We start from the raw sequence: 22687 nt of genomic DNA, 5'->3' as shown, positions 1-22687 counted from the left end.
GACCAGCTGCTATCCTTTCTTCTCAACAAAGCGTTCTTGTGTTGGAACAAAAACTCTGCACTGTGTGCCCAGCAGCAGAAGGGAGGCTGAGCAGTGATGTCAAAGTATACCATGATGTCACCACAGTTCACAAAGAATTACAGTTAATGCCATGTGAAGTGAGGCCAAATTCAACACTTTCCCTCTTGGGTACTTCACAGTCTTCTAGACAGAAGCAAGGTCAGAGGTCAGGCCTTTGTATAATTTTGTTTCGCATTCTCCAGACACCCTAATTTTGGAAGCTGGGGAGGGAGAAGACAGCCTGCTAAAGAAAAGTCCTCTGACCATATGCTGAGAATGAATTCCAGTGTCTGTATGCACAAAGGTCTATACTAGGTTAATTCTTGGGATTTCTGCTGAAGACTACTAGACAGACACATTTAACTAAAAACAATATGCCACTGTATAGCACAAGGAAATATACTTAATATTTTGTAATAACCTATAAGGGAAAAGAATCTGAAAAAGAATATATATATATATAAAACTGAATCACTTTGCTGTACACCTGAAACTAACACAACATTGTAAATCAATTATACTTCAATTAAAAAATAAAACCAACATGCCAAAAAAAATCCAAATGCTTTTAGCCATAAATTTACAGAAGAATTCAGCCCAGACCTCAAAATAAATAAGAAAGGAGAAATGTAAAATCAGTCCGGTAGCACCTGGAAGATTGAATAAATGTTAGAAATAAGAGTTAGTCGTTCTCTTTCCCTTTTAGGGTGTTTGTTTATCCAGTCATTAGATGGATTAGATTCTTCATCACAAGAAAGGCAATACAGCAAAAACTCTTAAAAATGTTTGCAATCTAATCGATTCACTGCCCTTCCTATCAGCTGTCTCATACCCCCAACATCGACATCCCCCTTTCTTCCATTTACTTTATAATATAAAGAGATAAGTACCACAGAACTGCTCTAGAGGATAAGTAAGCTCTTAGGAGCACAGGAAAATATCTCTACCTCAGACAATGAAGAAGGTAGAACTGTCTCCCTTTACAAGAACACCTGGCCAGGGCTTCCCTGGTGGTGCAGTGGTTGAGAGTCCACCTGCCGATGCGGGGGACATGGGTTCGTGCCCCGGTCCGGGAAGATCCCACATGCCGCGGAGCGGCTGGGCCCGTGAGCCATGACCGCTGAGCCTGTGCGTCCGGAGCCTGTGCTCTGCAACGGGAGAGGCCACAACAGTGAGAGGCCCACATACCGCAAAAAAATAAATAAATAAAAGAAAAGAAAAGAAAAGAACACCTGGGCAGAATCTCATTCCAATGAAAACAGGTCCCCCTTTAACCGCAGAGGAGGTTGATGCCCTGACACTCTGATGGGGGTGGGGGCAGGTGGGTTGTAGGTAGAGTAGGACAGTGGCTCCAGCCAGACAACCAGCCAAAGGGCTAGAGCTCACACAGAGTAATGGCAAGAGTCAGGCCAGGGTCTGTGCAAGCTCACATCCCTCAGGAAGAGCCAAGAATCAGACACTCAGGAGATCAAGTACAAAGTGAGCTTCCGGGTCCAGAGTTGGTGTTAGAGAGAGGGCGTGAAACCCTGAGCACCATGCCTAGTGGAAAAGAGGTCAGAGGAAGACACGCAAAAATAATAAGCATTCTCAGCTCAAAGCCATTCTGGAGTAGTGGATGAGGACTAGAGACACAGCAGGCAGAGTGACAAGTGGAAGTAAACTCTCAGATTACAGTGCTACAAAATGATACATCTGTAGAGATCTTTTTCTTTTTGACAGAGAGCTCTTTTTGGTCTTTGAAACTAGCGGCAGAGAATATAAGGGAGGAAAATTCTTTGAAACCCACAATCTATGCCTGTCACCTGTGGCCTTACCTATATACTGAATTCATTCATTCATTCATTCAATAAACTTTTATTAGTTGCTTATTATGTCATTAGACACTGTGACCTTGTGGTGTTAACGTTCTAGTAGGAGATAGAAAATAAGCAATAAACTTATTATAAATAAATAAATTATATTGTATTATAAAATAAGTGCCATAGAATAAATAGAAAAAATGGGACAGGGTAAGAGAACCTGGGTCTGGAGAGGGAGACAGGTTTAAATAGTCTGGTCAGGGTAGACATTATTGAGAAGGTGAAGGTTTCCAGTAAAGACTTAAAGATGGCACGACAACTGCTCTAGAGGTGTCTAAGGAAGAATGTTCCAGTCAGAGGCAGCAACCAGTGCTGTCCTAAGAGAGAAAGTGCTTGGAATGTTTGAAGAACAGCAAGGGGAGAGAGACAGAGAGAGATGAGGTCAGAGAGGCAACTCAGTTAGATGATACAGGACCTTTTTTTTTTTAATTGAAGTATAGCTGACGTACAATGTTGTGTTAACTTCTGCTGTACAGCAAAGTGATTCAGGTATGCATACATATATATATATATTCTTTTTCATATTCTTTTCCATTGTGGTTTATCACAGGATATTGAATATAGTTCCCTGTGCTATATAGTAGGACCTTGTTGTTTATCCATCCTATATATACCAGTTTGCATCAGCTAATCCCAAACTTCCAATCCTTCCCTCCCCCACTCAACCTGCCCCTTGGCAACCACAAGTCTGTTCTCTATGTCTTGTGAGTCTGTTTCTGTTTCATAGATAGGTTCATTTGTGTCCTATTTTATATTCCACATATAAGTGATATCATATGGTATTTGTCTTTTTCTGACTTACTTTGCTTAGTATGATAATCTCTAGGTCCATCCATGCAAATGGCATTATTGCATTCTTTTTTATGGCTGAGTAATATTCCGTTGTATATATGTACCACATGTTCTTTATCCATTCATCTGTCGATGGACATTTACGTTGTTTCCATGTCCTGGTGATTGTAAATAGTGCTGCTATGAACAGTGGGATACATGTATCTTTTTGAATTAGGGTTTTGTCTGGGTATATGCTCAGGAGTGGGACTGCTGGATTTTATGGTAACTCTATTTTCAGTTTTTTTGAGGAACCTCCATACTGTTTCCCATAGTGGCTGCACCAATTTAAATTCTCACCAACCATGTAAGAGAATTCCCTTTTCTCCACACCCTCTCCAGCATTAATTGTTTGTAGACTTTTTAATGATGGCCTTTCTGACTGGTGTGAGGTGATACCTCATTGCAGTTTTGATTTGCATTTCTCTAATAATTAGTGATGATGAGCATCTTTTCATGTACCTATTGGCCATCTGTATGTTGATACAGGACCTTGTGGGCCATTGTAAGGACTCTCATGAGTCTAGGAGGAAACTGAGAAGTCCTACCAGTGGTTGGTAAACCCCAGAGGAGAGTGCCACGTACGAGGAGTTTCCCTTTGGAAAATCTTTGCCTGGAGGAGTTAATGCCTTCACATAAACTTTTTCCAGATTGTGGTGTATTAGAGTGTAGGAGAGCTACACCTCATCCGTTTAGCCTAATAACCTGTGTGTATTTACCAGTATTTCCCTGTGGCATGTGTGTGTGGCTACTGAACAAAAGCAACTAATTTTTTAAATCAATTCAGTTGCTCCCTCAAAAAGGAAATCCTGCCCATTAAAGATATACTTTCAAAGCTACTGAATGCAAAAGATTGTACTTTTTGCCTGGTGCTTAGTTTTAGTACTTATAGCGGTAGGTTAAGGTAGGCCCATATGAAAACTTATAGCGGTAGGCCCATATGAAAAAAAATAATAAAGGACCCCTTTGTGTTAAAAAGTTGGGAACTGTTGGTGTAGTCCATTGTTTGTTGTTCAAATGCCCTTGTTACCTTTTAGCAACAAGGTATGGCTGAAAGAAACATGTTCATTCTCCTTCTTCCTGTCTCTCCACTGCCCTTCTAACCCCTAAGAGGAACACACATCATAGAGTAGAGGGATCACTCATTGATTCAACTCTGGCAATACCAATTCCTAGTAATGTGATCTTGGGCAAATTGTTGAATCTTTGAGTACAGTTTTATTTTTGTAAAATAAACATAAAGTTAGTTAATTTTCAGGGCTACTAGAAGAATTAAATGATGTTAACTAGACTTGGGGAGATCATTTTACAATATACACAAATAACAAATCATTATGTTACCCGAAATGAATATAATGTTACTGTTAACTATATCTCAATTTTTAAAAAATGAATTAAGTGAGACTATATATATTATACCTAAATCTAGCAAGCACATAGTTTTCTTTCCCTTTTCTAGGCTTTCCCTTCTGTCTCTCTCCTCCTCTGTACCCCTATGACCTTTAGTCTTAGTGATCTTACTCCCTTTCTGTTCTCTCCTGTTCTGAGGAAATGATCTGATTAAAGCCATTCACCCTAGATTGGGACCATGCCTATTATTTATGTGTACTCCCCGCAGCACCATAACAGCCAGCATAATGCCTTATGCTCAGTGGATTTGGTTTGATTTAAGCGTAATCCACAGCTTCATGTGTTACTCCTCCCAAGGGCATTTGGACGACAAACAAAGGACCACAACAACGGTTCCCAACTTTTTTTTTTTTTTTTTGCAGTACGCGGGCCTCTCACTGCTGTGGCCTCTCCCATTGCGGAGTACAGACTCCGGATGTGCAGGCTCAGCAGCCATGGCTCACGGGCCCAGCTGCTCTGCGGCATGTGGGATCTTCCCGGACTGGGGCACGAACCCATGTCCCCCACATTGGCAGGCGGACTCTCAACCACTGCACCACCTGGCAAGCCCAAGTTCCCAACTTTTTAACACAAAGGATCCCTTTATTTTTTTTTTTCACATGGGCCTTGTGTTTTGTAAGTTTCCATCAACTCAAAACACTGCATGTATTAAGCAATAATTTGTTTTCTCATTTTATGCCTTAAAGACCTGAGTGTAATTTTAAAATAAGTACAATAAAGATCAGGATTTAGTTTATTTGTATAATGAGTTGGTTGAGGTTTGGAGGACCTTATGTGGTTTTATGGCAGGTAAAGATATTTTCATTAGGCTTTTGGAAATATTAAACATAGTGCATGAGCCACTATTAACATCTTTATGAGTGACCGGGGATCCTGTTTTCTCATATCAGAGAGATGTGGAGCACAAGTATAGATGAGAAGTGGTACCTTCCCATTTACTTCCTAAATATGCTTCCAAGTCACATTACATTTGAAGCCATCTATTCACCCCTGCGCGTATGTCTGGCTCTGGAGGTGGTGATCTTGATAAGATTATTCAACCTTCTTATCACCATTGCCATATTATATATTGACTCCTGTGTCTTTCCATGGTTCATAGGCATCCTACTGTAACTTATAGTCAGGAATCCCAAGTTAGAATTTTGGTTTTGTTAGTTACCAGCCATGTGACCTTGGGGAGGTTGTTTATCTTCCCTCAACCTTGTGTTATAATCTGTACTTGAAATCATTCATATCTTCAGAAAACATTCATCTTAAGAGAAATATTTGTGGAGAATTGTCTAAAAGATAGCCAGTTCATTTCTCTGACTCTGGAGTAGTAAATTAGTTTAGTCTCCCTGCAAGACAGCCATAGTCTAATGAATTTGGCTTCTAGATCACAATATTGTAGAGGTTCTGTGGCCACATAAAATCTCAGTGGCAAATAGTGCTACAGTTGGGTGGCAATGTCCACTGTGGGTCCTGGCAGGAAAGATAGCTGCGCATGTGCCATATTTGTACCAGCCCAGCTCTAAATGCTGGAAAGTCTATCCTTAGATTAAGTCAGACCATCACAACGCTCTGTACCTGGATGATTTGTTTGGGTTTCTTAAGGTTTGGTTTTACTAAATGTTCCCTGACCATTAGGATTCATCAGTGGTTATTGAAAAGCCAGTTCTTTGAAACTTCTTGTATTTATTTGCTCAGATGTTCTTAAGACATTGTTACATGGCATTGTCTTTCAGAAAACTCACAGAAGATACGTATCTAGGATTTCAGTACTTCGAGTAATTATGATTCTCCTGAACCAGTTTGTCATTAATTCATTACATAAATATTTATTGACTGTCCACTGTAAGGAGCACATTATCCTATACATTTTCTAAAAGATCTAGTAGATTCTGTGACCCTTGTCACTGCTCATGTTTTCCTCTTTTCTAGGAAGCTCATGTCCAGATCTGTGACCCCTATCTAGAAAATGTATAGGACTTAACAATGTGCATTTATGTAGTTCTCGTTTCTGGCTGTAACTCACCTTTTTGACCCTTATTTTTTCTCTTTGCCCCATTTTCTCTTTTGTTTTTTAAAAGTTTTATTGTGTTTTATCATGTGTATATGCTATAAATCATTTTATAAAAAGGTAAAGCATAAACAAATCAATCAGTGTCTAAATCTTTTAAAGATAAGGTTGGAGCTCTACTATTTCCCTATTCACATAGATAGTAAATGAGTTATAATGTGTGTAAGAGCACAGTCTTCCCCCATGCAGTTCTAGCTGAATTAAATAATTATAAATAAGAGTGGCTGTGATCAGATTTGCAGAGTTTCATTTTCCATATTTGTCTTGCCCAGTGCTGAAAATAAAGGGATTTAAAAATTTCTTACCTCATGGTGTTGGATGAAGAAAAGCTTGACATCACTGGCTCAGTATTTGATGCTAGAAGTTGAGGTCCTTACGGGAAACCATTTGAAACGTGGCCAGTGTGAACCCATCTAAGCATGTCATTCTGAGGCATGGTATCTGCTTGTGGACTGTGTTTATTTACATTCTCCAAATTATCCATCCAGTGATCTTTCTTTCTCCTGTGGCTCCTGGTGAAGACATTTTATTATACATATTTCAGTGTCTAGAGAATTTCAGTCTTGTGTTCTGCTTGTTCACTTGCTATCAGCTATGTGAGGTGAAGAAAGAAACCCCTATCAGCACATACTGTAGGCATGATGCCTAAAATCTGCATGACATGCTCAAAGTCTGTGAGCCAACTTGGACTGGATGTTATAGTTCTAGTTTTTTGTTCAGGGAGGGTTTCCCCTGCCCCCTTTTTAGTAAATCCTGAAAAACAATGAAGAAAAATCAACAGTGTTAAGTGAGTGTGCTACCCTCAAGAAACAAAGAACTGCCTGTCTATATGCATGTATACATATGTGTATACAAAAAACTTACATTCAAGACACAAAAGCAAAAGTTGATGATGATGTCTCAACAACAAAAACATCTTGGAGCTTCTCACTTTTTATATCACCTGGGACAAAAATTTTGTCTGTTTTTTAAAAAACAAAACAAAACTGTGCAATCATTTTGGATGGGGAAGAGGGAAGAAGTTAGACCACCGAGCTGACACCTAGTAGCAGAATATTAATAAGCTGCATTAGGCCAAAATACTCAGTTAGTTTTCCACCCTTTACAAAAAATTCCATGCAGTTAACAAGGTTATGAGTGGTCATTATCTCGCTTTAATGTTTTGTCCAGAACGGGGTAGTTCTGGGAACTCAGTGACCTGAACATTGCCTTCCATAACATTTCATTAATAATGAGCATAGGTGGACTTCCCTGGTGGCGCAGTGGTTGAGAATCCACCTGCCAATGCAGGGGACACAGGTTCGAGCCGTGGTCTGGGAAGATCCCACATGCCACGGAGCAACTAGGCCCGTGAGCCACAACTACTGAGCCTGCGCATCTGGAGCCTGTGCTCCACAACAAGAGAGGCTGCAATAGTGAGAGGCCTGCGCACCTAGATGAAGAGTGGCCCCTGCTCGCTGCAACTAGAGAGAGCCCTCGCACAGCAACGAAGACCCAACACAGGCAAAAATAAATTTAAAAAAAATCTATTAGAATAATGAGCATAGGTCACATGGGTGTCTTAAAAATACTAGCTCTTTATAGTAGTTCTTGTTCATGTACCAGGACAGAGGTTTAGGTTTGGCTTCTAGTTGTCATTTATAGTACATCTGTTTCTCTGTGTACACAGGTACATGAAAACACACATACACACATATATGCACACTTTTGTACACATGTGTGTCATCAGTGACGGCAGTCTAAGGTTGCCTATCTGTAACCTACACTGGAATTATTAGCAAACCATTATGTTTGGTGCTATGTGTTTCAGTGATTCACCAGCATTCACTGTGCATCACAAATGCCAAACATTGTGCTAGCCAGCAAAATAGAAAGAGTAATAAAACAAGGGCTCTCAAATAGCCCATGATCTGCTGTGGAGACAGACATGTTAATAGATTAAACTCAGTATAAATTATACAGCTGTTTGAATTGAATATATATAAAAGAAACCCCAAAATAATATTGGCTTAAGCACATAAAGGAGTTACTCTCTCACCAAAAAAAAAAAAAACCAAAAAAGAGTCAAGATGTAACCAGTCCAAGTGGGGTTCCAGAACCAGGCTCTTTCTCTCTCTCTGCTCAGCCATCCTTCCATTCTCAAGGCTATCATTTTTTAAGAAAGCCACTGGAGCCAACAGAAGGCAGGCAGGCAAAAGGGACCCCCCCCCCAACTAAGTCAGCCTCTTGTAAGCAGCCTTCCCAGAAGTCCCACATAACTCTCCCATTACAACTTGGTGACATAGCCAATGAGAAATGTGTTCTTTTCCCTGGATATATTGCCACCATAAATAAAATAGGAGTTCTGTTACTGAGAAAAATAGGATAGATGGGTATTAGGTGGCAATTAGTACTCTCTGCTACATGGAATTATGAACAAAAGGCTGAGGAAGTATTGACCATTAAAGTACATAATTCTGGAATCTGAAAAAGGCTTTTTTGAGGAGGAGACACTTAATTTGGGATTTGAAGGATGAATAGGAGTTTGCCAAATAAAGAATTGGGAAAGAGCACTCCAGGCAGAAATAATATCATGTGCAAAGGCACAGAGGAGTCTGGCATTGCACCTGCCAACTAAGCCATTTCTGTATTTCTGTTTATTTTTTCTCTATTATTAATGATAGCTCTTTAAGTGATAGTTTAACTGATTTTTAATTAATAGTTTTTCAAGTTCAACAGGTTGAGACATGTCAACAATGATTTTCCTGATATAACTGCAAATAATTTTCCACTTGGACCAAAATAAGAACATTTTATCTGATGATAAAATATTCCACATCTTAAAAATAATTGAGTTAAAATATTTTGGCATTTTAAAAGGGAATTGATACAGAAAGAAAAAAAAACTATTGTGTCAGGGAGATGTTTGTCTTTTCAATTCTGAAGTTAAACAAAACCCAGTTAGAACTGACTTGGTTCATATCCTAGGGTCCATAAACCCACACTGGGAACACTAAGTTGGTGGTCTGGCCAAGTTAGCCTTAAAGTATGTCACCTTCTATTTAGCTATTCCTAATATGACTGTTACTTTGGATCTATGAAGCTGGATTATTCTTTTCTTAAAATGGCTTTGGAACCAAAAGAAATCTTTAGGATTAGAGAGAGATTTTCATGATTATCTCCTTTCTGGCTCCTTTAGAGATATCAGAGTCCATTAAAATTTTTACAGAGAAAGTTAAATCCTTTGAAAAACCTGAAATTTATTTAATTTAAGGAGTAAACCTACTCAGGTTTGAGATACCTGTGAGTATGAGTTCCCATGCCCACTGCCCTTCCACACAGCTGAGTATCTCATAAGATTAAGGTCATCTCTCTTCAACCCCAAACAAGAACAGTAGAGTCAATGATTCTTTGAATACTGCCTAAGTTAAGGTTGCAGGCCTTCCCTGGTGGCGCAGTGGTTGGGAGTCCGCCTGCCGATGCAGGGGACACAGGTTTGTGCCCCAGTCCGGGAAGATCCCACATGCCGCGGAGCGGCTGGGCCCATGAGCCATGGCCGCTGAGCCTGCGTGTCCGGAGCCTGTGCTCCGCAACAGGAGAGGGCCACAACAGTGAGAGGCCCGCGTACCGCAAGAAAAAAAAAAAAAAAAGATTGCCATATTTTCTCAAAGGATTCAACCCTACTAAGGCAATCAGATGCTTTAGTCTTCTGATATCTTTTTATTGAGATAGAATTGACATAATATTGTATTAGTTTTAGGTGTACAAAATAATGATTTTATATTTGTATATATTGTAAAATGATCACCACAATAAGTCAAGTTAATATCCGTCACCACACATAGTTACAGATCGTTTTTTCTTGTGATGAGAAATTTTAAGATTGACTTTCTTAGCAACTTTCAAATGTACAATACAGTATTATTAATTATAGTCACCATGCTGTACATTACATCACCATGATTTACTTATTTTGTACCTGTAAGTTTGTACCTTTTGACCACTTTCACTCATTTCACCCAGCCTCAACCTCCACCTCTGGCAACCACCAATCTGTTCTCTGTATCTATCAGTTGTTTGTTTGTTTTTGGGTACCACATATACATGAGGTTGTATGATATTTGTCTTTGTCTGACTTATTTCACTTAGCATAATGCCCTCAAGGTCCATCCATATTGTTGCAAATAGCAGGATTTTCTTCTTTTCAGATAGGTAGGTAGGTAGGTAGGTAGGTAGATAGAGATTATCCATTCATCTGTCAACTGACACTTAGATTGTTTCTATGTCTTGACTACTGAAAATAATGCTGTGATGAAAATAGGGGTGCAGATATCCTTTCAAGATAGTGATTTTGTTTCTTTTGGGCAAATACTCAGAAATGAAATTGCTGGTTCATATTGATAGTTCTATTTTTAATTTTTTGAGGAACCTCCATACTGTTTTCCATAGGGGCTGCACCAATTTACATTCCCACCAACAGGGTAGGAGTGTTCCCTTTTCACTACAACCTCATGAACACTTGTTATTTGTTGTGTTTTTGATAATAGTCATTCTGACAGGTGTAAGGTGATATCTCATTGTGCTTTTGATATGCATTTCCCTGATAATTAATGTTCTTGAGCATCTTTTTATGTGTCTGTTGGCCTCTGGATGTCTTCTTTGGAAAAATGTCTATTCAGGTCCTCTGCCCACTTTTTAATTGGGTTGTTTGGTTTATTTTCTCTTGAGTTGTATGAGTTCTTTATATCAATATATTTTGAATATTAACCCCTTATCAAATATATGATTTACAAGTATTTTCTCCCATTCAGTTGGTTGTCTTTTCATTTTGTTTCTTTGTCTCCTTTGCTGGACATAAAGATTTTAGTTTGATGTAGCCCACCCCCCTTGTTTATTGCTGCTTTTGTTGGGAAATCCAGTCCGATTTTTTTTTTTTTTTGCCAGCTTTGGTTTTTGCATACTTTCTAATTAGCTAGTATCTAGGCATGACTAAAAGATGCAGTAAGCCTCACAGCAACACCTCCCTTTCATCTAGTTAAGTCTGACTCCTCATTCAGAATTCAGCTCAAAAGATTCCTCTTCAGGAAAACCTTCTCTGGCCCTTTTAAACAGATCTACCCATACTTTAAGCTCTCAGAGTACCCCATATCTGTGTTTTATAGCTTTCATCTAATTATCATTCTGCATGTGTGTGATGATTTGAGTAATATCTGCCTCCACCACATAGACTCTAAGTCCCATGAGGGTGGACCCATATGTACTAGAACTCACCATTGGATTGCTCCTAGCAGAGTGCCTGGCTCATAACAGGACTTCAATCACAGTTGGATTCAATCACTGCATTTCACACTGTGCTTGGAATATAAGAATGAATGCAGAGTTGCTCAGCTCATGTGTGGGTTCATCTACAGATAAGAATTTTGAAAATAATTTCACTGCAGTTATAGAGAAGGACGTCAAAGAAGCCAGCACAGGCAGGGCTCTGCACGGACAAAGCTGACGTGAATTCTGAAGTGGCCTCACTGTAACTTCTGAACATATTGAGACCGATTGCAGCTTGACCACAGTGAACGCCCAGAGGTGGAACCAACTTCACTCTCCACTTAAGATTTGGGCACTATGTTTTCCTGACATCTTTACATTTTAAAACAAGTACAGCTGCTGAAAGAGTTGTTGTTTTGTTATGTATTTTTAAAGATGCCTGTGTGCTTTTAGGGGAGAGGTACATGTTACCACATTTTTAAAATATAGCACATACATAACACAATAGTAAACAGTTGTATTTTTCATACTTTTGCCTAAACATGTGTTTGCAATTATTAGTTGAAGGTGCAAAAAATGAAAATCAAGCCTCAAAAAGAGTTCATGTTAACAACCTTTTGAAAGACAGGATGGATTGTGGGGACATTGTGAAGATAAGCCCCTTCAAATGTCACTACACTTCTCATTTTATTTTGTCAAAGACAGTAGTTGAAGTAGTTTGAGAGTAGAATAAGTCTTTTGACATTAGATTTCACTAGAACTATAGAGGTACAACCTGATTTAGTTTGGATTTGCATTTTTTTTAACTTGAATGTTGGAAAGAAAAGATGAGGGATACAAATGAGTTCGCCCACATAATTGATGAAGGCTTGTGGTTTTGTTAAGCCCGATTTGGATGAAGCACAAATGTTTTGTTAGATGTGTTTAGAACTCGGCTACTTATTAGCTAAGTGACCTTGGCAAGCTTCATGACCTCCATGATTGTCTTGAGAATGAATGAGATGTGTGTCTTGTGCCTGGTGCAGGACAGGGCCAGTCAATAGCAGGCACTCATTGTTGGCTATCTCTGCTGCCCTCTGTGTCAATCCTCTCTTCCACCACACACACGCACACTGACCTTGTTTTTGTCTGTTGGCTGATTCTGTGATTCTCTTTCTCTTTTCTTAGTTGAAGTGCTAGCTAGAAAAGGGAGTTTTGTTTTTTTGTTGTTGTTGTTACGCAGGCCTCTCACTGTTGTGGCCTCTCCCGTTGCGGAGCACAGGCTCCGGACGCGCAGGCTCAGCGGCCATGGCTCATGGGCCCAGCTGCTCCGTGGCATGTGGGATCTTCCCAGACCGGGGCACGAACCCGTGTCCCCTGCATCGGCAGGCGGACTCTCAACCACTGCACCACCAGGGAAGCCCAAAAGGGAGTATTTTTAATTATCATTTAGCAAATATATTTTTGGGGGCTGTGCTGCATGGCATGTGGGATCTTATTTCCCGGACCAGGAATGCAACCCATGCCCCCTGCAGGGGAAGCATGGAGTCTTAACCATTGGACCACCAGGTAAGTCCCAGCAAATATTTGTTGAAGTCCTCCAATTTTCCAAGCACTGTTCTAGTTGCTTGGAATACATCAATGAAGCCAAAATACAAAACCCCACCCTTATGCATCTTACATTCTAAGGAACATATAGAACATAGAGATTATTCATAAAATCTTTCCTGCTACAGTTATCTCACAGTTGTATTTTTTTGTGATTTGGGTGAAGCATAATTATTGACATTGGGAATTATTTTTGAATTAAGGTTCCATTATGGTAATAGTTCAGGATCTTCCTCTCTCCCTCACCTTCTCCTCCTCCCTCCCTCCCTCCTTCCCGCCTCTCTCCCATCTTTCTTTCTCTTTGTATATTTCAGTATATTTGAACTATGAAAATGTCTTTATCCACGCTACATTTTTTCCTTCTTAGCCTGATTCAAATTCCAGCTGAATTCAGTCCCCTTCATGGGAAGCATGTCTTAGCCTTCTCAAGGATGATAGGTGGATGATTTGGTGGTGATAGAGCTCACCATGGCTCCGTCCATATCAGTAGGTGCCTGGTTGAATTACACATCTCTCTTTCTTGTTAGATTGTTGGCTGCGATCACCAGCTGGGAAGCACCATCAAGGAAGATAACTGTGGCGTCTGCAACGGAGATGGGTCCACCTGCAGGCTGGTCCGAGGGCAGTATAAATCCCAGCTCTCTGCAACCAAACGTAAGACACTCCAGAGATGGGACAATTTCTGGGCCTTCTCCCTGACTTAACTCCCTGCAGCTAGGGAATAACACCTCCATCAAAATGAAGACAAATCTGACAATACTGTGGGAAGAGATTCATGTTCCTGGTTTGTGGATTAGTTTGGGTGAGACAAGTCAGGTCACCCACGGCAACCCCAAGGGAGAAACCTTTGCTTTTGAGGCACATTAGGAGGGAACTAGACTTGGATCTAGATACACTCTATGTGCACATGTGAGCTTTGCTACCCAGTGTGAGGACAGACCACATCCCGACCCCTAACTGATACATAGTCTGGTGGAATAGCAGAGAGAGAGGGAAGATGAGAACTAATGATCTCCTACCACGGTGAAATCACGTGGTCTTCATTTACAAAGTGACCTTTGATCAGTGCTGATCACAGGTTTCTCCAGAATTAATATTGGGCAGTGATCATGTGAAGCCATTTATTGACTGTTGTGCCCTAATCTCTCTATAGCAGCTGAATAAATGTGTTCCTGCTATACATGTACATGCCGGGAACTTTACATGATCATCTCATTTAATCCTTATAACAACCTTATAGCAAGGTACTGTTTATCCCCATGTTATGAATGAGATAACTGAGGCTTAGACAGATTATGTGACTTGCTCAGAGTTATACAACTTGCTCAGAGTTATACAACTATGTCAGAGCCAGGATGTCAGCCCAGAGTCTGATTCCAGAGCTTAAGCACTTATTTGTTCCTCTGGACTGTCCCAAACCCCGCTGACTGTTTCCATGGCGGGACATTTGTAAAGCAGTTACATGGATCAAGGCAAGGTACTTCAAATATCTACCCAGCTGGGTTCTGCTAGGGTAGATGGTATATGTTCTCAGGATACCTGACCCAACAACAGAGTCACCCAGGAATCCAGATCATTTTACCATACACGCTTCTCTGTGACAATCACTGTTCTAGGCACTGCAGCAAATGCAGATAGAAATAAAACAACCCTTGTAGTCAAGGCCGTGCATTTTTTAGAATAATTTGACCTTGTTTGGCATAATATCTCAATTTTGCCTTTATCCAGAATGCTCCAATAGGTCCTTAATGAGGACCTCTTTGAACATGTCTCCCCTGGCTTGGGAAATGAGAATGAATGTCTTTATTGACTGTGGTATTGTCCTCTTTACTTGTTGACTAGCTGGAGGAAAACACTTGACATATGGGGGTTTTATGGCTTTAAATGGACTTGTAGGTCAAGAAGAAAAGGCACTGTTTGCTGGAGAACTATTTCGAGAAGTCAGGAAAAGGCAGCTCACCAAAAGGATGAGGCTCTGGGGAAGAAGAGGAGGCAGGAAGAAAGACTAGGAACTTTTAAACACGTGAAACGTCAGAGCCGCCAGCGTAGGGAACTCTCCCCATTCTACCACGCCTGCAGGCAGTAAAAATGTGATTCTGAAGAAAAGGAAAAAAAAAGACCCGAGCAGAGAGAATGATGAAGGGTGAGGTAAGTTAGACATTGATGTAGTACATTCAGGTGAGATTGTTTTCCTGTGGTTATGCATTGGTAGCTTCCCCTATTAGATGAAAAATTAAACAGTTTAGAAGATGAAAACTAGAGAAGGATAGAGGCATAATTGTTCTGTAAATCTCTGAAGTCATGGTGGGATATTTGGGGAAAAAAGTTACGTTTAAAAGGTCACTGTGATTTTTTTAAAGTGTAGAATCTATTAAAGCCCTATAATATTTATTAAAAAAATAAAAACGACCGGTCACTTTTATAGAGCTCTTTAAGGAATACTGAAGAGTCGAGGTCATTCTAATCATTTGTGTCACACAATTGAGTCAGTGTTCATTATCTAGGAATCTAGGGACTTCTGTTAGGCACAGAAAGAGATGACTGGCATTCGTGCAGTGACTGCTGTATGGCAGCTCGTTGGGGCGTGTTTTCATGGTGAGATTCCTTCCTTTATTCCCTCTCACGTCCCCTGCCTTGCTGTCCTCATAGAAAAGCCCAAACACTCTGCTCAGATAGATATTCCTCTTACCCTCCTGTTTAAAGGGTGATCTGGGTCCTTTGGGGCCTGAATCACTGGAACAAAGGCGGAGAAGCTCTGAAAGAAGGAGCTAAAGCAAACTGAGAGCCATAAGTCATCTCTAGGTCTGCAAATAGATACCTCAATGAAAAGTGCTCTATTCAAACCAACAGTGGGTAGGTTACATAATACACAACCCGATGATGATCCATAATGACACAAGGCGATTGATTCATTTACCTTAGCACTGATGATGCCTCATGACAAAATGATTTATATCAGTAAAGTCCAGCATATGCACGCATCTCACCACAATCTATAGCAGATGCTGAACAGGATGCCTCACTTATGTTTTCTCCACCCCCAGAAGAACCTTCCACCCTATATTTACAGACTGTGAGGTGACCCACAGGCAGGAAAGATTAGGCTGCTCTGCGGGGCCCAGTGTATGAACCAGGTGAGCAGCTTTCCACCCGTGCAGGCCTGGAGGAGTTCTGCCAGCTCTCTCCCCTGCTCTCCGCCAAAAACTACTAGAAGCCAGCCACACGCTCTTTTCAAACTCCTTATATTCACACTCCCCACATTGAACTCATTTTCTTCTGAACTTACATTCAAGTTTTTCCCTTATGTTATCAAGCCTCGTGGGAACAAAGAAAAAATAGGACTGGAGAAAGACTATGGTGGAAAATGCCAGAAGGAAAAGGAGAAGTATGAGAGACTTATCAAATGGCTGCCATTTGCTGGGGAATAAAAAGAAGCCATCTTTGTATTCAAAGACATTATTATTGCCTAATACAAGTGCAGAAAACAGAAATAGAGCTGGACCTAGGCACACTTGCCCCCTTTTGAAGGAAAAGACTGTCCACGGACAGCGTTCAGCCTTTCCGTTTCTCCTGGTCACTTTTTTCTACTTCCCCAACCCGATGCAAAAAAAAGAATCAAATTTAGCTTACATTGACTTACTTTTGAGTTTTAAAATTAAAGGCTCATTTTCTCACAAATGTTATTGGCTTGTACCATATTATGTATTCTCCAAGTATACTCAGAATATACTTAGACCCAGAGTCAGCCTATATGGTATCAATCTGATGTCTCCAGCTTTGCAAACTTCTCAAATGTAGCTGCATGTTTTGAAAATGCCTGGGTATCCAAAAGCTCTCTCTGTCTCCCTTGAATGTCAAGGGCTAGATAAACTAATTTATATCAAGTTAAAGTGAAGCTCCTAATACCTAGCTTTCCTTCTCAGACTGTGCTTATGCTGATTTATAATGGCTATGGGTAAACGTATTCCAGGTTTATCATTCTGGCTCAAAGATTTTGAGGTAAAGGCTGTTTATAATAAAACACGTAACATATGAATGTTTTTAAAGAAAGTACAAAACTCTAAAGAAATTTCCATCTTGCACCTGACCTCAGGCTATATTCACAAGCCACTCATTCATTTGTTCAACAACAAATATTTCTTGGGTACCTGCTATGTGCTGAGGAACTGTTTTAGGTGCTGGAAACACAGGAAAGAGCAAAACAGACAAAAATCCATTTTTCTTATGGGATTTTCATACTGGTGTTAGGGACAGACAAAAGGATGAAATAAATAAAGAAAATATATATGTGTCATGGGGTGGTAGGAATCATGGGAAAAAGGAAAGGGAAGGAAAAGAACCAGAGATAAAGATGGGCTGCCAGCCAAAGGTGTTGGAGGGGATTGCAATTTTAAATAGGTTATGAAGAAAAGACTCACTGATAAGATGGCATTTTAGCAAGGATCTGAGGGAGATACAGGTAGGGTACTATGCACAAGATAGAGGAAAGAAAATTCCAGGCAGAGAGATAAGCAAGTGCAAAGGTCCTGAGGTAGATGCATCCTTGACATTTTTCTTAAAGTGACTGAAGTAAAGAGAGTTTAAAGAAGACTAGAAGAATTGATGAAGGTCAGAAGACTGTGAGGTGGGGTGAAGAATGGCACAGATACTGTAGGATTTTGTAAGGATTTTGGCTTTTAGTCTGAATGAGGTGAGAAGTCACAGCAGAGGAATGACTTCATTTGATTCATTTTTTAAGAGTATCACTCCATGTGCTCTGTTGAGAATAGACTATCATGAGCCTAACTGTGGAAATAAGAAAAGCAGTCAAGAAGCCAGGCCAAGAATGAGAAAGATTTGGACCATGGTAGTGTATCCCATTCTGGGTATACTGCATCTCTTTGAGTCCAAGACATCATTGATTGAAAGATGTGACATTATTTTATGCACCAATAAGAAAAAAAGCCTCCAATGAAATTAAGAAATTATGACACAATGACTTCTAACCACTCAGGGATTTTACTTGGTAGTTATTAAAAGATCTATTTTCTTTTATTTTTTTAACATTGTTATTGGAGTATAATTGCTTTACAATAGTGTGTTAGTTTCTGCTCTATAACAAAGTGAATCAGCTATACATATACATATATCCCCATATCTCCTCCCTCTTGCATCTCCCTCCCAATCTCCCTATCCCACCCCTCTAGGTAGACACAAAGCACCAAGCTGATCTCCCGGTGCTATCTGGCTGCTTCCCACTAGCTATCTATTTTACATTTGGTAGTGTATATATGTCCATGCCACTCTCTCACTTCGTCCCAGCTTACCATTCCCCCTCCCCCTGTCCTCAAGTCCATTCTCTGCATCTGCATCTTTATTCCTGTCCTGCCTCTAGTTTCTTCAGAACCTTTTTTTTTAGATTCCATATATATGTGTTAGCATACGGTATTTGTTTTTCTCTTTCTGACTTACTTCACTCTGTATGACAGACTGTAGGTCCATCCACCTCACTACAAATAACTCAATTTTGTTTCTTTTTATGGCTGAGTAATATTCCATTGTATATATGTGCCACATCTTCTTTATCCATTCATCTGTCGATGGACACTTAGGTTGCTTCCATGTCCTGGCTATTGTAAATAGAGCTGCAATGAACATTGTGGGGCATGACTCTTTTTTAATTATGGCTTTCTCAGGGTATATGCCCAGTAAGTGGTGCTGGGAAAACTGGGCAGCTACATGTAAAAGAATGAAATTAGAACACTCCCTAACACTATGCACAAAAATAAACTCAAAATGGATTAAAGACCTAAATGTAAGACCAGAAACTATCAAACTCTTAGAGGAAAACACAGGCAGAACACTCTATGACATAAATCACAGCAAGATCCTTTCTGACCCACCTCCTAGAGAAATGGAAATAAAAACAAAAATAAACAAATGAGACCTAGTGAAACTTAAAAGCCTTTGCACAGCAAAGGAAACCATCAACAAGATGAAAAGACAACCCTCAGAATGGGAGAAAATATTTGCAAATGAAGCAACAGACAAAGGATTAGCCTCCAAAATATACAAGCAGCTCATGCAGCTCAATATCAAAAAAACAAACAACCCAATCCAAAAATGGGCAGAAGACCTAAATAGACATTTCTCCAAAGAAGATACACAGATTGTCAATAAACACATGAAAGGATGCTCAACATCACTAATCATTAGAGAAATGCAAATCAAAACTGCAATGAGGTATCACCTCACACCCGTCAGAATGGCCATCATCAAAAAATCTACACACAGTAAATGCTGGAGTGGGTGTGGAGAAAAGGGAACCCTCTTGCACTGTTGATGGGAATGTAAATTGATGCAGTATGGAGAACAGTTTGGAGGTTCCTTAAAAAATTAAAAATAGAACTACCGTATGACCCAGCAATACCACTACTGGGATTGCTACTTTACTCCAATAAAGATATTAAAAATAATTAAGTTAAATTAAGATATACAGTGAAAAAAAAGAACTACCAAAAGATCTATTTTAGATTTAGATTTTTTTTATCATATGTTACTCTTATGCATAGAGATAAGGAAAATAAAAGAAATGAATTAATAAATTGATAAATGAAATTGAAATAAAACCTTTTCTCGAACTTCAACTTCTCTTTAATCATTTTTGGACTCAGTCTCCACACGTCATTGGGCTACTTGTGATACAGCATATTTAAAAGAGTCCACAAAGGAAATAAAATCCGTTGGAACTGGGCTCTTTTTAAACAGCTTTATTGAGGTATAAACGGGCTATTTAAAGTATAAAGTTTGGTGAGTTTTCACATATACATACACCTGTGAAACCATAACCATGATCAAGATCATGAATACTCATCATCCCAAAAGTTTTCTGGTGCCCTTGTAATCCTTCCCTCCTGCTCCCTCCTGCCCCTATCCTCTGTCAACCACTGATCTTCTTTCTGTCACTATAGATTAGGTTTCATTTTCTGGAATTTTATACTGTAGTATAAAATTTTATACTGCAGTACTGTAACAAATTCAGTAGAGACTTCAAAAATAAAATGGTCCACATTAAAAAAAAAATCTTAAAAAAAAAAAAAAATCTTAAAAGAAAAAGAAACTGCCAGGCTGTTTTCCTGAGTATTTTACTATTTTGCATTTCCACCAGCAATATATGAAAGCTTCACTTGCTCTGCATTCTTCCCAGCACTTGATATTGTCAGTGTTTTTTATTTTAGCCTTTTTTTTTTTTTTTTTTTTTTCTTTTTGCGGTACGCGGGCCTCTCACTGCTGTGGCCTCTCCCGTTGCGGAGCACAGGCTCCGGACGCGCAGGCCCAGCGGCCATGGCTCACGGGCCCAGCCGCTCCGCGGCATGTGGGATCCTCCCAGACCGGGGCACGAACCCGCGTCCCCTGCATCGGCAGGCGGACTCTCAACCACTGCGCCACCAGGGAGGCCCAATTTTTTAGCCATTTTTAATTGGTGAATAATGGCATCTCCTCATTGTTTTCATTTTCATTTTCCTAATGGCTAATGATTTTGAACATCTTCTCAGTTTGTATTAGTTTCTAGTTGCTGCTGTAACAGATTAACACAAACTTAGTAGCTTAAGGCAGCACAATTATTTTACAGTTCTGGAGAGTCAGAAGTCTAAAATGGGTCCTGCTGAACTAAAATCAAGGTGTTAACAAGACTGTGTTTCTTCTGGAGGCTCTAGGGGAGAGTCCATTTTCTTTGATTTTGATTTTCCAGCTTCTGGAGGCTATCTGCATACCTTGGCATCTTCAAAGCCAGCAACATAGCATCTTCAGATCTTTCTATGACTCTAATTGCCTCTTCTGCCTCCCTCTTCCAGTTTAAAGAAGGCTTGTGATTACATTGGGCCTACCCAGATAATCTAGTATACTCTTATTTATTTTAAGGTGAGCTGATTAGCAAGCTTAATTTCATCAGCAACCTTAATTCCCCCTTTCCATGTAACATAACATGTTCATAGGTTCTGGCGATTAGGATATGGACATCTTTGTCAGGAGGAGGGGCCGGGAATTCTGCTGGTCACACATGTGCTTATTTCCTCTTTGATGTAGTGCTAATTTAAGTCATTTGCCAATTTTTAAAACAGGTTGTTTTGAATTTTGAGGATTTACATGTTCTGAGCACTAGTCTTTTCTTAGATATGTGACTTGAAAATATTTTCTCTCAGTAGGTACCTTCTTTTTTCAAAATTGCTAACATTGTCTTTCACAAAGCAAAAGCTTTTAATTTTGAGGGAGACCAGCTTATCATTTTTTCTTTCCATGGATTGCACCTTTAATGTCATGTCTAAGAACTCCTTGCCTAATCCCAGGTCACAAAGTTTTCTCCTGTGTCTTCTCCTAAAAGTGTTATAGTTTTATATTTTACCTTTAGATCTATGACCCATTTTCAGTTAATTTTTTTTTTTTTTTTTTTTTTTGCCTGCATTGGGTCTTCACTGCTGTGCACAGGCTTTCTCTAGTTATGAAGAACGGGGGCTACTCTTCATTGCGGTGCATGAGCTTCTCATTGCAGTGGCTTCTCTTGTTGCGGAGCACAGGCTCTAGGCACGTGGGCTTCAGTAGTTGCAGCACGCAGGCTCAGTAGTTACAGTGCACGGGCTCTAGAGCACAGGCTCAGTAGTTGTGGTGCACAGGCTTAGTTGCTCTACGGCATGTGGGATCTTCCCATACCAGGGCTTGAACCCATGTCCCCTTCACTGGCAGGCAGATTCTTAACCACTGCGCCATCAGAGACGTCCCCAGTTAATTTTTATATAAGGTATAAGTTTTATATTTAGGTTGAAATTTTTTTGTATAACAATGTCCCATTCTTTCAGCCATTTGTCAAAAAGATGATCTTTTCTCCCTTGAATTGCCTTTTAAACTATCAAAAGTTCATTGTCCATTTCTGTGTGGGTCTATTTCTGGACTCTCTATTCTGATCTATGTGTTGACCCCTTCACCAGTACCACATTGTCTTAATTACTATAGCTTTAAAGTATGTCTTAAAATCAGGTAATTTGATTTTTCTAACTTTATTCTCCTTTTCAAAGTCATTTTAGCTATTCTATACTAATTCCTTTGACTTTCCATATAATCAGGTTGTCTATCTATCTATCTATCTATACAAAAAAATCTTGGTGAGATAGTTATTATAACTTTGTTAATTCTACAGGTTAATTTGGAGGGAATTTACATCTTTAATATGTTAAGATATTAACCTATGAGCACTTCATGTCTATCCATTTATTTAGGTCTTCTTTGTTTTCTTCATCAGCCTTTATTAGTTATCAGCATATATTTTAGTTAGATTTATACCTCTTTCATTATTTTGCAGCTGTTACAAATGGCATCGTATTTTGTATTTCAGTTTCCAGTTACGTATTGCTAGTTTATTCTTGGCCATCTATTTTGCAAACTTGCTTAAACTCACTTATTCTGAGAGTTTTTTAATTTTCTATGTAAACAATCATTGTTTACAAATAAGGATGGTTTTACTTTCTCCCTTTCAATTTGTAAACTACTTATTTATTTATAACCTTACTGTACTGGCAAGGATATCTAATACGGCGTTGAGCAGAAGTGGCAAGAGTAGATATTCTTACCTTACTGCCAATCTTAAGAGGGAATGCATTTAGTTTCT

The 22687-nt window shown here is 39.6% G+C and overlaps 1 protein-coding gene across 3 annotated transcripts in view; it reads left to right on the top strand.

Annotated features, from left to right (window-relative positions):
* The window catches only part of ADAMTSL1 (ADAMTS like 1), a 472971-nt gene that overhangs the window by 142586 nt on the left and 307698 nt on the right, over positions 1–22687 (top strand). For all 3 annotated transcript variants that reach the window (XM_081238316.1, XM_081238315.1, XM_081238317.1), the window contains exon 5: positions 13575–13701. In XM_081238316.1, coding sequence (XP_081094442.1) covers positions 13575–13701 — 127 coding nt within the window. The remainder of the gene's footprint in view (positions 1–13574; positions 13702–22687) is intronic.

Source organism: Mesoplodon bidens (assembly GCF_964165515.1).
Source record: "Mesoplodon bidens genome assembly, chromosome: 6".
Classification (NCBI taxonomy): domain Eukaryota; kingdom Metazoa; phylum Chordata; class Mammalia; order Artiodactyla; family Ziphiidae; genus Mesoplodon; species Mesoplodon bidens.
The sequence above is the reverse complement of the archived record's forward strand: the minus strand, read 5'-3'. Positions and strand labels throughout refer to the sequence as shown.